Source organism: Pteropus alecto, unplaced genomic scaffold (genome assembly GCF_000325575.1).
Source record: "Pteropus alecto unplaced genomic scaffold, ASM32557v1 scaffold57, whole genome shotgun sequence".
Lineage (NCBI taxonomy): Eukaryota > Metazoa > Chordata > Mammalia > Chiroptera > Pteropodidae > Pteropus > Pteropus alecto.
The window spans coordinates 8,570,598-8,587,165 of NW_006442508.1; the positions used below are offsets into that span (position 1 = coordinate 8,570,598).

At 36.8% G+C, this 16,568-nt stretch overlaps 2 protein-coding genes across 15 annotated transcripts in view; one reads left to right on the plus strand and one right to left on the minus strand.

Annotated features, from left to right (window-relative positions):
- The window catches only part of FIP1L1 (factor interacting with PAPOLA and CPSF1), a 73,587-nt gene extending 71,946 nt beyond the window's left edge, over window positions 1–1,641 (plus strand). For all 13 annotated transcript variants that reach the window (XM_006922495.3, XM_015597577.2, XM_006922499.3 and 10 more), the window contains one exon: window positions 129–1,641. In XM_006922495.3, the coding sequence (XP_006922557.1) occupies window positions 129–276 (148 nt within the window). In that variant the 3' untranslated portion in view covers window positions 277–1,641. The remainder of the gene's footprint in view (window positions 1–128) is intronic.
- The window catches only part of LNX1 (ligand of numb-protein X 1), a 103,684-nt gene continuing 88,348 nt past the window's right edge, over window positions 1,233–16,568 (minus strand). Inside the window, exons 6-10 of one of the 2 annotated variants that reach the window (XM_006922501.3) lie at window positions 12,212–12,346; window positions 7,812–7,989; window positions 6,179–6,407; window positions 2,223–2,381; window positions 1,233–1,820 (exon numbers count right to left, since the gene is read on the minus strand). In XM_006922501.3, the coding sequence (XP_006922563.1) occupies window positions 1,685–1,820; window positions 2,223–2,381; window positions 6,179–6,407; window positions 7,812–7,989; window positions 12,212–12,346 (837 nt within the window). In that variant the 3' untranslated portion in view covers window positions 1,233–1,684. The remainder of the gene's footprint in view (window positions 1,821–2,222; window positions 2,382–6,178; window positions 6,408–7,811; window positions 7,990–12,211; window positions 12,347–16,568) is intronic. The other variant, XM_006922500.3, reaches the window with a different exon arrangement.

The window sequence follows — 16,568 nt, forward strand, 5'->3', positions numbered from 1 at the left end:
TTTGAGAAAAAGAAAAAGAATGGATTATTTAAAACCCAGTGTTGAGAATTTACCTAGACAACGTGGATTGATTTTGTCACTACTTGTGTGTTCTTAAAAATGTTTGAGTATACCTTTTTTTTTTTCAGTAATAGTAGACGTCGCCATGAAAGTGAAGAAGGAGACAGTCACAGGAGACACAAGCACAAAAAATCTAAAAGAAGCAAAGAAGGAAAAGAAACTGGCAGTGAGCCTGCCCCTGAACAGGAGAGCACTGAAGCTACACCTGCAGAATAGGCATGGTATAACCTTTGTGTATATTAGTGCCAGAAATAGATACTATAAATCTTGTTATTTTTCTGGATAATGTTTAAGAAATTTGCCTTTAATCTTCTGTTAGTATGAAAACTTTTTTTTCCCAAAATAAAAGTGAATTTTTCATGTTAAGTTAAAAATCTTTGTCTTGTAATATTTAAAAATAAGAGCAATGACTTTATATCCAAGAAAGTAATGTGAATGAGTCATTCAGCAGGGAATTTAAAGAGCTATGTTTAGCTGTGTACATAACCAGTATCTGATAAAGGTCAAGGTTCCATCTTGGCAATAGTGTTCTTGAGTTAATCAAATAACTTGACTCTCAAGAGGTTGCACTGCAAAAGTCATCAAAAGGCACCTTTGAGTCTTGAGATTAAAACTAGTCTTTTATTATTGCTGCTGTGTTAACTGTAGCTTAGCATATTGAAGAGCTCATACAGTTTTGATATCACAACTTTTTGATAGCAAGTTTTCACTCTTCTAAATCTGGGTTTATGGTGAAATTAAATGGGGAATTTTTATATCCAAATTAGTAAAATATAAAGGTATTTGGGTGGCCTCTGTGAAATAATTTACTCTAAGTGTAGTTTTTAGCGTGTACATGGACACTTGTCACTATGACACAAATTTGATTTCCCTCATGGCCATCAGTGTGAGCCAGGATCAAGCTGGTTAGGCCTTTCTTGATACTTTTTCCAAGGCTCATTGATTGAGCAGCATGCAGAGGTTTTATACAGTTATTAACTATATTGTGAATAAAAATGAATGATAAGAGCTTTAGTCATTTCCTATTAAATCTAAGAAAAATCTAAGTTTATAATTCTGTGAGTTAATCCTTAGGAAGCATGTGACGGTAACATAGTTTTGAAAGAATTACTAGGACCTTTTAAATAGTGATATTAGAAATGAGTTTAGTATCACATACTAAAAGACAACTATAATTTTTGAAAAATATTTATTTTTCATTTGATGAACATTTTTCAGCAATACACTTTTAAAATCCTCTGGCTGTAAATTGTTTTTAAAATACCCAGAATGTACCCTTTGCAGACTTTGGCATATACCAGATTTTTTATTTAATTGTATGATTCAAATTCAGTGGGAGCATACAAACAATTTCAGCTGTTTAAGAGCTTTTTATTAAATAGAAAAATATAAACGTAAAGTTGTAGAGTAATGAGAAATCCACACTGAATAAAAACAATTAATAATGTTTGTTTTGAGAATTATATTTTCTGAGGTGTAACTGGTTTTCATTAGATACTTTTCCTGACATTAAAGCTTACATTTTTACAATGTATCCTTTAAATATAAAAATTGACAAGATAAATATATTGTTTCAACATAGCTTATTTGTGATTTCTTATTTTTCTGTGACCCACCATTAATTCTATAAAAAAGTGCCAGGCCAAGAAACAATAGTGAGAGTAATTTTTCCTTTAAGTTCTTTCAGCATCCTTGCCAAGCAAGCATGTATCATTCCAGATGTACTTCTACCATTGACAGCAAGAAGAATATCACCACATCTAAAAAAAAAAAAAAAAAGATATATATGATTAACATTTTAATCTGTAACTGAAGTTAATGCAAGTTTACTTGGTGGTTCTAGTTTTTCCTACATCTGTCGATTTTAGTTATTACATTACTGCTAATTAAGGTTTTTTTTCCTCCTTTTAAATTCTGCAAATTCTCTATCCAGTCAGTTTGTGTTAGAAGGGATGCTAAAGTTATAGCAAGTTGCTGTTATGGGACCCAGGGTAACTGTAATCATTTTGGATTTCATAGAAATTGAATGCTACATAAATGTTTTTAACTTCCTACCAATAACAAAGGTATAATAAATACATACCTTATTTCAAGTGGGGCCAAGCTTTTACATGTATAAAACAAAATATTTGAATATAAGTTTTTTAAGTGGTTATTATTACCTAATTCTTCCATCATTGTATGCTGGTGTTCCTTCCACAATAGATTTGATAAAAAAAGGTTTGTTCCCATTGTATTCTTCGTAACCACCTACAATGCAGAAGCCCAGGCTTCCAGCTGTGTTTCTTCGTAAAATGACATCTTTACAGTTATACAGGTACCTGAAATAGAATGTAATCAATGTATATGCATATTTAAGTTGAATTCATGAAGTTGAACTCATAGTTAATAATTGTGATTCATCTCCCATTTTCTTTATTGGCATTATTTTTTAAGCTAAATAACAGTGGACAGGTCTCACTCAAAATTGTCATAGCCCGTTGATCTTTGTGGTATTAGCTGGCCTTTTCTCATTGAACTTGTTTTCCATAGCTAAACACCTTTAAAAAAAATGACACCGTTTTGTTTAGATGTCTATTAGGAAGGAATCATTTTTGGCTTAAAGATTTAATGCCTCAATTTTTATTTAACAAAAAGTTGAAAATGCCTAAATCTTTATTGGTGAATCAAATTTAAGCATACTTACAGATGTCATATTTTTATTTACGTGATATAAATTTTAATGAAGGTAAAAATTCTTTGAATAAATGATTAATCTCTGAAAAAAATTTAAACCTACCCTTATTTTGACTTTTGAAAAATATCAGTTTATATGTAGTTCTACATATTTGATAAAAGTTATAAAGAAGCATGCAGGCATAGTGAATGGGAATTGCACATTTAAACATTATAAGAATGACTTATATTGGAAGAGAGAACACTGGCAGTAAGTGGAATAGCAGGTTATAAATGGAATGGGAGAAAGAGACCGCAGGTCTGTAAATGAGTAGCACCCAGCTAAAATAGAAATTAGATTGAGGAAATGATTTCTTTTACTATTCAGTAGCAGTTGGATCAGTGTTTACATAGGTGCAGGCTAAGTGCAAACTGTGTTACAGTTAGGACACAGGTTGTATGTCAGGAGCTGGATTTGACTTTAAATTGCCCCAGTCCAGGGACTGGTTTGAAAGAAAATTAACATTTTCATGTTGATAAAAATTGAGAGATGATTGTTTTGTTTATAAGCTGTACCTTTAAATAGCAACTACTTTTTGAAAAACCAATAAAAAGTCTCTTGTGCAATGTTTTGTTAAATGATGAAGTTGGTCATTAACATTTGTTAAACTCATTTAAATGTGAGCTTTTTTCCTATTCTGAACTCATTCTCTAAATTTAGGCCTAATTAAAGAAGAATTGGCAAAGTATAAAGAGTAGCAAGGAATTTAGTAGTTTTTCCAAATAAGAAAATTATGGTTATCTCGAAAGTAATTTAAACTGTTGATAGGAGTTGGTGAGTATGGTGAACTCTTGGGTTGCTCTTAAAGCTATCTATATTTTTTTGTTTTGTTTTTGTTTTTTCATGAGTTGTTACTTTAATCTCCTTCAGGGGCTTCTCTTTCCTCAGCAGGATTCCATATTTCACTTGAGTCCCTACATTACCTAAGTGTGGTTCACAAATTATGTGCCTTTCAGGGTCTGGAGATCAAAAAGACATTTTTTATCATAATAGACATTATTTGCCTTTCACTCTCATTTTCTTATAAGCATACAATGGCATGTTCTAGAGAACACATGATAGGCGATCTGGCAACAAATTGAATGCAGAAGTAGATATGAGAGTCCTATTAAGCCAAACATTAAAGAGGTTTGTGAAAAATACACAGCAATCCCACTCTTCTCACTAATTTTTTAAAAAATATTGCTTTTCTCATAAAAGATGTTATTTATGTTAACATATAATGGGGTTTATTATTTTAAGTGAATAAAATTTCTCAGATTAATTTATAATAAATATTAGATACAACCTATATAAACGAAAGCTCTTTAGGATCATCAGTACTTCATAAATGTGTATGGGGTCTTGAGACAAAAACATTGGGAATTTCTGTTCTAGACATGTTTATCATACTTGGAAGTCCCACTGGTATCTCAAATGCAGCATGTCTAGAACAACTAACAGCTCCTCATTCTTCCTTACTGTGACAGAATAATTGCATTAATGGCCCCAAGTTGTCCTAGTATTTATGCCCCTGATTACATAATTTCGTGGTACCTTCCTATTCTGATTCTGGAGTCAGCCATAAGATTAGTGGGATTTTTACCACGGCCAGCCAAATCCTTAATACCTAAACATGGCGAGCCAGGATCAATCTAGCTTAGCCTACAGACTCTAGCTGAGACCCACAGACTCATGGCTAAATATATACGTTGTTGTCTGCTACTGATAGGTTTTTACAGCTGGTTGTTATGCAGCATGATTGTGAAAATAAACAATTGATATTCCTACTGTTTTAGTTGTATCATTTCTTTTAAAAATTAACACCTTGGAGACTTGAAAACAAATGCAAATTCCATCTTAAAACCGAGTCACTAGATAATGAGGGAGAACTGCCAAAGGCAGTGGAAGTCAAGGAAGATGGAAGAGAGGATGCCCACAGCTGTAGAGTGCAGACCAAGCTGATGGAGGAGCCTTGGGGTCCACAGTGGTCCACTGATGGGCAAACCACACATTCCACACGGGAATACCAGAAATAAGCAGGCCGGCTGTTAGCAGAGCTTCCTTAAGCACTACTTCATGCTGCCTTTCTACTCTTTTAAAGGAAATGAGTAAAATCCAGACAACTGGCAAGAGCAGATGTGCTCTCCCAAGGCCAAGTGACAAAAGGTGAGGGAAAGAAAGCCATTCATTTGGTTGTATTGGGAGTAAAAAGAATCTTACATTTGCCATCTTATATAAACCTTGATCATATAACAGTAGCTTTCAAGCACACACAAAAAAATGATCTGTATTAAGAGATTTCATCTTCAGAAAGATTTAAGTCAGTTTAACACTTCCACCCAGTCTTGATTCTAAAATGTTTAAAGATTTTAAACTGCCCCGGTGCTGTTTTCAACTGTTTAAATATGCACTCATTTAAAATGTATCAATTAGTGAAGGGTCAAAAAGGAATCTAGGTCAGTTTGTATTTGAGTCGGAGATGTTTTTTTAAACCGCATGTAAAAATTTTTAAAGAGAAAATGAGAGACTCGACCTATCTCCACCCTCAAGAAAAATGTACTAAAACTAAACATCCTGCTTTTAATCCTAGCCAGCATATCATCTTCAGTGACTCTGATATTTAACATATGAATCATGTACTTAAAATTAGTAAGACAATCTTTTAAAGGCCAGGAGTTTATGTTCTAATGTGGGTGAGCAAACCCCAATATATCCGTCCTCTAAATATTTAACTTCTGTATATAGCCATTTAGCAAGGCTACCCCTCAAATCCTAGTGTCTTTGAGAATTAAATGACTTCACTATAAGACTCTAGTTACATCTCACTAAAATGACAACCCAGCTGCTTCCTGAAGTTGTACAAGAACATCACAAGTGTAGAAATAAAGGAGAGGAGACTTGAGACACATCCTTAACACATGCTTAAACGTGGGTGAAGGCAAAGTGTTCTGCATTGCTTTATGTTGAGCCAGGGCCACCCAAAAGCTAAAGAGGTAAAATCCTAGAAGAGAGTCATGCTCCATGCATGTTCCTAGGGCTGCTACTAGCAAATGAGGGAGAGGTTGATCCTTCCCCAGTTCCAGAGTATGTGTACACAGGCTGGATTTCAGCCTCTTCCTTGTTAGCTAAGCTGCTTGTAGCATGGACAATCAAAACAACGGTACATGGCAGCTCTGTGGGCCCCTCAATGTGAATGCTGAATGTTTCAATATCCAGGCTTTCGTCCCTGCACTAGGATGTCTGTATGCATTTTCAGTAAAAAAAAAAAAAAAAAAAGTATTATTTCATATAGTCCCACAATCAAGCCTGGGGTTCATTAAGATGCTAGTGCCATGAATCAGTCCAAGAGAGTAGAAGAGTGGTCTAAGAAATGTAATTGTTTTCTCCCATAACTCCCCAGGTTGTCACATTGGCACTTACCGTGGTAGTTCCAGCCACATGACCCAGGAGGGGGACCAGTCGCCGGACGGGGCCGCGTTGTGGTTAGAGTCCAGGGCTGCTAGGCTGCTGTTGTCTTCCTGGGGCTCACATTGTTTGACTTCCAAAGCTTTAAGAACCACTGAGGAGGATGTGCTTTTCAATAATGTGACAGCCTCGCTCCGGCTGACCTCTGTTAGTTCAATCCCATTCACATTTAACAAAATGTCACCTAATGGCCAGAGAAGCAGAAGCCACCCTTAGAGTACAGATAGGAACTTCTGTGTAAAGTGCAAAGGGGCAGGGAAGCAGTAAGGGTGAGGGACATGTCATTAGCCTCGTGTTGATATGAGGCTGGGTTCTCAAATAGTAAATGGTGAACTATGTGCATGTTCCAAAGCATTGGTAAGTTGTGCTTGGAGGTTTCTAAAGCATACTCATTGATGTTTGACTCTTGCCAAGAAAGAGAGGGAGAGAGAAAAGTTAGCTTTGTTTACCATTTAATAAAAGAAAACCTACTTTTCCACTCCATTTTTTGTTTTTAGCACAAAGAGAAAGTACTTGGCAAAAGCTCTTAGCACCTGCACAGAGCTTAGCATGTGGTAGGCACCTTTAATAAATGTTAAATGAATGAATAAGAAACGATTCCTGAGAGTATCTGGCAGAGGAGTCTATAGCAGTTATAGCAGTTAAGAAAAATGGGCCTGGGACTCTGTTCTTAAAGAGGTGGAAAGAAGGATTAACAACATTTCTATTCATAGCAAAGCTGCTAAGAAACTACCATTGGTTAAGTATCTACTATGTGCTGGACCATCTCATTACATCATATAATCCTCTGCTCATGTTCTCTCACAAGTCACTTCTTGGTTGACCTCATTATTCTCCATCCACAAGCATATCTTTTTTTACACATAATAACCATAGCAAGAGTAAAAAGATAGGAGAAAGATGGGAAAGGCCTCGAGTCCCTCCTGACCCCAAAAGAAACACCATTAAGTCGGCCAACTGAGTCCCTTAACATGCCATCCCCCTGTGGCTCCACAGGTTTAGCAATTGTACTTCAGAAACTTAATATTTTATCTTTTGAATATGAACCCTTAAATGATATAATTACTCAACCATCTGAGCTACCTCTTCATGTGAATTGACAGTATTATTAAGGATACACATATGACATGTCCTTCATTCAAAGAGGTCCAAGATACATAAGATTAAAGTAATGAAATAATTTTCACCAGTAGGAAAGTACCTATAGCATGGCACTTCTACTTAATATTTATTCAACCAAAATCTTATCAAATTATTTCTCCAATCCATAAAATGGAACAATTCATAAGTAGTTTCATCACTGGATCAATCTAGCAAAGAATCACTAAGAATGAATGGAACCAAATTATGCCATTTAGCTATTCTTGGCATAGTTTGTAGGTACTTGCTTGACTAGCAAGCAAGATGGCAACATCACAGAAATCCAGTTCAGCAATTATACTCAAATTAATCATAGTCCATGGATAACATATCCTGGCCAGATAACTCACATCTTCTCATTAATTCTGGAAACAGTTACTTAATCCAGTAAATTGCTAATTCCTTTTAACACTCTGCTGCCCCAGAACATTGTCTCTTTACTTTTTACCTGTTTTTATTCTTCCATCTCTGCTTATGACTCCTCCAGGCTCAACACTGATGACATAGATAGGCAAATCCCACTCCCTATGTGTTGCTCCGCCTGCAACGGTCATGCCAAGAGATTCGCTAGGGTCTTTTCGGACACTTATCACCTTCTCGTGACAAGTGACCGCAGGATGGAGAGGCTAAAGGCATAGACAGAAAAACAAACACGTCACATTTGTTCACGAGTGGGTTTGCATTTCCTCCACATAAAAACTACCAAAACTGCATAAATATACGACGGTGTTTGGTCTCACCGAGAGATACATGTAGAGAACCCCTGCTTTGCCCCCCACCCTCAGAGTTAACATTTTTCCAAATTCTATAAGCTGACTCAAGAGAAATTTTACATTTCAATTAGGACCAGTGAAAATGGAAGGTTGGAGACCACTGGAGAAATATTAGCTTAAAAAGTGAACAGTACCCAGAATTTTTCAAGTGACTCATATATTCCTGATAGTAGTGAGTTACTATTTCATAAAACTCTTGTCATTCATAAATATAGAATTTTTCTAAAAAAAGTAGTTGCTGTTTTAAATAGTCCTAGTTTAATTTATGCAGGTAATCCTAGAAATCCTCAAAGAAAAATAATGGATTTCATAGATATGCTAGAAACACCAATATCTAGGTTCCCCCCCTTTGGCATCTTTACTCTTGCTTTAGCATTTTTAAATAATATGCAGTCAGTTGTACTCTTACTTCATTACATAAAAATATATACACATAAAAATATAGCATACACTTGAATAGCAAATTAAGAACTGATTTTGGTCCACAACACAGACTAAAAACATGCAAAGCTACATGCAACATTATCTTGAAGCAATAATATAGGTCAAGGGCACTGTTTTTCAATGAATACCTATCAATATATACTTTTCTAAAAATATATTCTCTGCTGGTGCAGTGACCTTGGGGACTAAGACTGTGGGCAGGTGCACTGCAAATAAATATAACACAATCAAACCTCAAAGAAGTCTACTGCTCAAAACAGCTTACAGTTGTATATAAAGAAAGACAAATTTTAAAACACTAAAATCAAGGTACAAAACAAAATGTAAGTGTACTACCTTTTGTTTTAAAAAAGGGAGAGATGAGAATTTTTATTTGTAGTTTCATAAAGAAACTCTGGAAGAAAAAGTTTCATGGGGTAGAGGGAGGTGAGAGACTTCTTAATAGATTTTCCATTTGAAGCCTGTGAATATATTATCTGTTCAACAAATCAGATGAATTATAATTAAATAAACTCATACATACGATGGTTTACATCATATAGAACGATTGATACACAGGGTAAACACTTCTTTATGAAGCAAGATAAGCCTAGGCTTTTTGTGCATTTATTATCTCATGATTTCCTATGGTTTTACTTACCCACGTCTGTTTTAATGGCCTTATTGTATACACTAATGACCTATTACTGTATCCCTAGCACTGAACATAGATAGAATTTAGCACACTGAAGATAGTAAATACATGTTTGTTGAATAAACAGATGGATAAATTACAAATTGCCTCAAACTGTTTTTGGTAGTAACAGAATAATAAATCAGAAGTTATGAATAATTATGGCAAGGTGTATGTTACAATTAGTACTTGTAAGTTCTGTGTTGTGTTTATAAACCTTGGAATTTTAAGGAGCCTTGAAGAGAATGGTTATCAGATGAGGGTGGTAAAACTGAAATAGGACTTTCTTCAGAGAAAAATTTCAAAAGACAAATAATGCTATGAACACAATGGCCCCAGCACTCCGGCTGAGGCCAAGGGGATAGATTTAGAGGGGCTTTCAAGATCCATTCACAGTACGTGACCTTTCCCTTCTGAAAATCAGTTAGATGCAGGGTGGCCCTTTAATCACAAACATCTCTCAAAACAGCCCTGCTTGGAGATGCAGGCAGTTCTGAAATGCCCCAACTCGACAAGAGTTCTAAACTCAGATTCTTACTGGCTGCCTTGTTTCAGTGCATTCCTGGGGATAGTCATAAAGCATTTACCCCTGATCTGTACAAAGAAGGGCTTAATTTCATTATTTCTACATGGGGGACAGGGCTATTGTAAGGGTAGTTGCTCTGTCTTCCAAGGTGAAGTCTAAAACACAGTATGGACTGCTCTGGAAAATTTGTGTGTGTGTGTGTGTGTGTGCAACAGCTGCCTGGTGCTTCCTGTGGATATATCATACCCCACACTAATGACCATTTAGGTTGTTTATAATTTTCTGCAAAATTAAACAATGACACTGTGAACATCCTTAGACACACATATCTTGTGCATTTGTGTAACTGTTTCTTTAGGCTAATGTCCTAGAAGTACAATGGCTAAATGAAAGAGCCTTGGCATTTTACATTTTGATAGATATTGATTACCTTTGAAACAGTTCTATCATTTATAATCTCACCAATACATTGTGAAAATACTGATTTCCCACAATTCTGTCAATACTGGGTTTTATCAATATTTACAATAATTGCCTTTCTATGTAATAAGCTTGAACATTTTTTATTATTTGTTTTTCTGATAATAATTAGCTTATGAGATTTGTAATCATGTAATCACTCAAGCTTCCTTTGATCTTGTCTTTGAAATGGGTAAGAATGTTCACATACTGCAAAAACCTGTGGCTAAAACAAATGTAACCAAATGGAAGATATAACTTCTACCTGAGAATACTTTGGTTAAAAAAAGTGTTAACTAAATATATGCTTTATGAAATATTCCAGAAGTTACACTGAGTTCTCTCCTGTCACTCCAGTTATAGGAATTAGTGAGTCTTTAATTATTTTGTTGTGAATAAATATTCATTGAATAATGTACACATTTGGCCACATACTCCTTTAGGAAAACAAAGGAAATATTTATCCACTTAAATGGGCCAAGAACTATAAATTAAAATGAAAATAATTACAATTTCCCACTAGGCCAGTTTGTTATGTATGTTTTCCAATAATTGAACACATGACAGAGAGTTGCAGCAAAAATTTGATCAGCCCATCCTAGCTCTTTCCATGATTCATGCTAGTTAGGAGGAAGAGATTATAAAACCACAGTGCTGGTGGAAGCCTCATTTTTAGTGCTTTAATGAACTAGAATAGTTAATTAAACTATAATTAGTTAGATTAAAACTAATTAAGCAAATAAACTGATTTTCCATTAATAGCATCAATTAAATTTAAACACACTAATGGTATTTATTAGTGAAAAGATACCAGCAAGTCCTTATTTTATCCATAAAATTTTTAGCAGGTGGTACTTGGTCTGTCTAGATTGCTTATTGTGAATAAACCTGGAATTTAAGGGTTTATGGGGCAAGGCTGGCTGGAGAAAGGGGAGGTGGTGTAGCTTCGTAGGCTGTGTAATTAACAGTCTGCAAAGCAGAGATGTTCCACAATCAAAATTTTGATTATTGTTTCTGCATACATTGTTCAACAACTCAACATCTTGAGTTATTCCAAATAAACAGCCTGATGTGGAATGTTGGCATTCCCAAAGTTTTGTAGCAAAAAGAATGGACTACCTATAAGAATTTTTTTAAAGTTACAGGTGATTTAATGAAACCAGATCCTGGAAGAAATGATGGCTAGAAACTCATTGCTATCACAGTAGGGTGCCAAGCCAACACAATAGGACTCTAAAGCTGATCTAAACAAAGTTTGTGTTGCTTAAGACACCCATCCAAATGGAGAGGTTACCACACTGCCTCTGATATTAGCCACAGACAAAAGTAGAAATGGGGCTGAATCCACTCATTTAAAGAGAGGCTGCAAATTGCTGGCCTGAGGGATGCCTTCTGCCTACAAATGTATTCTGCTTCATCCATAGTTTAAATTTTTTTCTAGATTCAAATTCCATGAGATGGACATGTGCTCTCGGGTTTGCCCCAATCCCCACCACTCCCTAATGTTACATGAACTTCAAGTGTTTATATTATTCTTCTGGATCCTTCTGCAAAAACAAACAACTAAGAATAGCAGAGGAATTATGAATTTTCAGGCAGGCTGGGAACTTCAAAAACCAGAAGCCAAGTAAACCTCTTGTTTCATTCCAAAGTGAATGAAAACAGTCCTTAAACGAAATGCTTGTTGAAAAAATATGACATTTGGCTTAAATTAGAAATTAGGTCTCCATATGAGGTCCGCAAGATCAGGTTCCAAAACTCTTTTGCACCTTCCTCTCTCCCGCTTAGATGGAAGACACCTGTTATCTCAACAGATTTGGAAGAAGGGACTTTGGGCTTTTACTTTTACAAGACAAGTCAAATAGTGTTTAAGTGATGAAGTCCAAAGATGACACTTAGAAATGTTAAAGTTGCAGCCTTCCTAAGAAACAGCTCTCTGCAGGAGCACTGGACAGACTCTGGCTGAGCCTCACCTTGGGAGTGTTGCTCCTGTCCCCTGGCCTTAGGGACTGACTGCCACTGTTCCTCCATCTGGCTTCCTGAAAGATGTCAGGACTCTGCTGACGAACCTGGCGGGACACGATGAGGTGAACGCGCCTTTCACTGGCCTAGATGATAAGACACAGACATTAGCCACTCTCAGAGCTTCCATCCAAGAATCCAGCACCAGGGGCTTACCAAAATGTGAATTTGGTTTTACCCTTTGTAATTTGACAAGAATATTAAAGTTATCCTTTATCCAATGAATGGCTCCATTGCACACAGCCACGTCTGAAAACTTTTCCAGATAGAACAGGGTGTACAGTATAAAATAGTAGTCCAGTTGAAACCCAGACCAAAGGTCTAAGACCAAAGGTAAACAATACAGAACAAGAAATGGAGTAGGTGGTAGCAACACTACCACTGCAGGAAGAGAAACCCTGAGTCTGATAGTCTCAGACATTTAGGACATTGGAAAAGACGAGCACTTTAGAAACACAAGGATGACTTAATAGGTTCTAACACAGTCTTTGTCTTGGTTTTTTATTTTTTATGTGACTACTATTCATTCTGACTACTAGTCCCCTCTGCTATATATATATATTTGGAAAGAAGATCTTCGAAGAGGTGATAAAGTTAAATGAGGGTGTTAGGGTGGGCCTAAATTCAATACGACTAGTGTCTATATAAGAATAGAAAAAAAAAAAATCCCAGGGATGTGCATGCACAGAGAAAAAGCCACATGAGAACATAGCAAGAAGAGAGACATCTGCAAGCTAAGTAAGGAGAGAGTCTCACCAGAAACCAACCCTTGGTAGCACTTTGATCTGGGGCTTCTAGTCTGGACTCTTGAGAGAAAATATATTGCTTATTGGAAAGGTCCATGCCATACCATAAATTTATATATTGGCTTTCTGCCACAGATGAGTTTCATGTGTATTTGAGAGCATGAGTCATTATTCCAGAACTGCTGATTACTGAGGCTCCAGATCTGCAAGACAGATAGACTAGACCTTAGACCTGTGAAACATACATAAACAGGGCTCCCTGGTGCCCCACCCCTCACTGAAGTAGCCACCTGACCTCACCTAGCTCTTTAGTAAAAGCTGATAGTGGCTGAGATATGGCTAGATTTTATTAGAAAGGTCTTCCCAAAAAGACTAGGTTTGGGAACAAGGAAGGTAGAGAAGCGAGAAGTTGTAGGGGCTCCTCTCTTCATCCCATCCCCTGACCACTCACCATCACAGCAGAGCTAGACATTGGCCTGCCTGCCTTCTTTCAGAGGTGTGGTTATCAGGCCACAGAAAAGTCAGATCATGAAAGGCGACCATGGAAAGTCCATATCCTTCTCCATGACCTCAGACAATGGGCGTAGAAATATTTGCTTCCTGCCTCTCTGCATCTTCCTTCCCCCAGCACATAACTCACTCCCAGTCTCAGGAACTAGGACCTTGTTTTAAAAACCTTAGGTAATGAAACCCCATCAATGAAATCGGATCTCCACTATTGTCCAACACTGACCAGCCCAAACCCTCATGACTTTACATTCTTATATTAATAAATATCTCTCCTGAGGGCTCTCTTAAAACTCAGGGGTCATCATTTGGGTAGTTGTAAATTAAATGAACTTCGAAAACAATTGCCGAAGCACCATAAGAGTATCTATTGTAAATGTCACAGCAGATGGTGAGCCCGTTGATTTGTTTTGCATAAGTTGAGAAAATCCTACCAAATAGGACCCAACAAGAGAGTTCAAGTCCTTCGCTCGTTTTCCTTCACATAAAGCTCAGTCATATGTATGCTGGTCTCCCCAGTAACTAGGTACATGCCCTTCTGTTCCTCTGCCCATCTTGAATTCCCTGGTGTTTCCCATCACATAAACAGCCTGTGTCAGAACAGAACAAAACAACAAGCCCAGGAAACAATAATGAAGCAAGTTGACACGAGCTTTGGTATTAGCCAACTAAACTCAATTCTTGGAAGAGTATTTTGTAATAATTGTCTCTTTCTGTATACTATAAGCCTCACTTATTTTAATGAGATTATCTCTGGGACCTTTCTGAAGCAAAAATTATTAAGAGATAAGAAGTGGCAAACATTCAAGTCAAAACTTTGATGGCTGAGCCTAAATTTGTTTATCTTTAGGGAAACTCCAACATTTTGAGGGATTTCAGCGACGGGTTTGTGTCTAGGCCAGCATATTGTATCACATTCACTTTGGACCAGGCAAAGTCTCATGACCTAACCACCTCATAAAAGTTGAGAAAATTTGAGACTTACATGACAAATCAACTTGCCAGGCAAAATCCAAAATGTCAAGGAGCAGTCTGCAAGAGCTATTTAATTCACATTTTCAAGCACAAATTTCTCACTGGATTTTCAAATGCTTTACCATCTATCAAGTTGTTGGCAGGCAGAATACTCCAATAAATAACCCTGGTATCAATTTACGTGGAAATAAATTCCCTGTAAGGCTGGGTCCGTGGCTCTCACCAGCCACCTTATAAATTGCTCTCAGGGAGGCTCTATTTGATGCACTTTCTTTCCTAGCGTTTGAAGTCTAAGGTGGAAAATGGGCTAATGTGTTTGTCCTGGCTCTAACTCTTGGGAACAGCTGGATTCAGTGTTGAGAAACAGCTCTTAGCACCAGAGAGTCTTTCTTTCCATGGATGTGAATCTGGTATGAAATGTGTAATAAATGTGAGAAGGGGGATGAGGGGGAGACACAGAGAGAATGAATGAGAGAATGGCAGAAACTTGTTTCTTTATTTCATACCCACAAAATATGTACCATGAAGAGAGGTGCACTAGACCTGTCATTTAAATAACAAACCCTCAAAGCAAGAGCATGTTACATGATAGAGGTAGAATAGCCTCCCTCTTTCATCTCTTAAGATGTTACAATTTGGTCCGAAGGACTATTTAACATTTATGGCAAGCACAAGTAGTAGACATGGCGAGAGCTAGAACTTTTCACTTGACGTTTCCTTGCTTCTCTCCCTTAAACATCCTCAGTTTTGCTCTAGGCAAATTCCTGTTACAAGTTGCACAGCCTGATTGCTGTACCATATACTCCTTTCTCTTCCAAGAGTCCAAGGCATTAAACTGCTTCTCTCCTTTGTCTGGGTTAAGCGTAAGGGACTCTGATGGCACCCACATTCTCCCCTGTGAACCTTAGCTTGTTGGCAGCCATTCTGTCCTCTGACATGTGACCTATGTCGGCTCTGGGCCAGGCACTTCACTAGGAGCCTTTGGGACATGGCTCCTGTCATCACAGAGCTTGTCCTACTTGGAGACAGTCAGAGTAGGTGCCATGAAAGAGTTATGGGTAACACACATTAGAGTTTCTAGAGGTAGAACCAATGACTTCTAGCTGAAAAAAACAGGAAAATTCTTATATTCAGAGAAAACCAGGGGGTTAAAACTGAGTAGCATTTCTCATGGAAAGGTTTGATTTTTGTTGTTCTGTTTAAGGCCTATTTTTCTCTGTGCATTTGAGATATGACTCAAAACTGCCAATAATATTTATATGATGAGACTAAATAGAGGTCACAGAAGGGAACCATAGTCCAACAGCCTCATTTGTATTTGGTCCATTTAAAAATAATAAAATCCCGTCTCTAATAGCTGGAAGGAGAACTCTGAGAGTGTGTCTTATTTCATCATGTTCGATTTGGAAATGGCTCTTTTATCTACAAAATTTACTATGGCTGATAAGAACTGCTCATATTGTCAGGATGCAACATAGACCAGAAACTTCACAGAGCAGAGAGATGGAAAAATCAAAGATGCCACTGCATAAGGAGCCAGGAGAGGCATTTTGTAGAGCTATACATTGGAACAGAGGAGGTCTTTTTACTGTCCTGACTTTGCATGGGCCCATGAGGTGGCTCAGAGGGTCAATGATAATTAAAGGCAGAGCAAGCGTTGATAGAGTACCTGTACTTCAAGGTCACCTAGCCAAAGTCTTCACCTATTCATTTGCAAAGGAGGACTGGAGTTAAACCAAATTTATTTGCTGCTTTACCATCTATCTATCTATCAACTATCTATCTATCTATCTATCTATCTATCTATCTATCTATCTATCTATCTATCTGTCATCTATCTATCTATTATTTATCTATCATCTATGTATCTATCTGTCCTCTATCTATCATCTATCTATCTGTCTGTCTATCTATCTATCTATCTATCTATCTATCTATCTATCTATCTATCTTCTATCTACCTATCATCTATCATCTATGTATCTATGTATCTATGTATCTATGTATGTATGTATGTATGTATGTATGTATGTATGTATCTATCTATCTATCTATCTATCTATCTACCTATCATCTATCT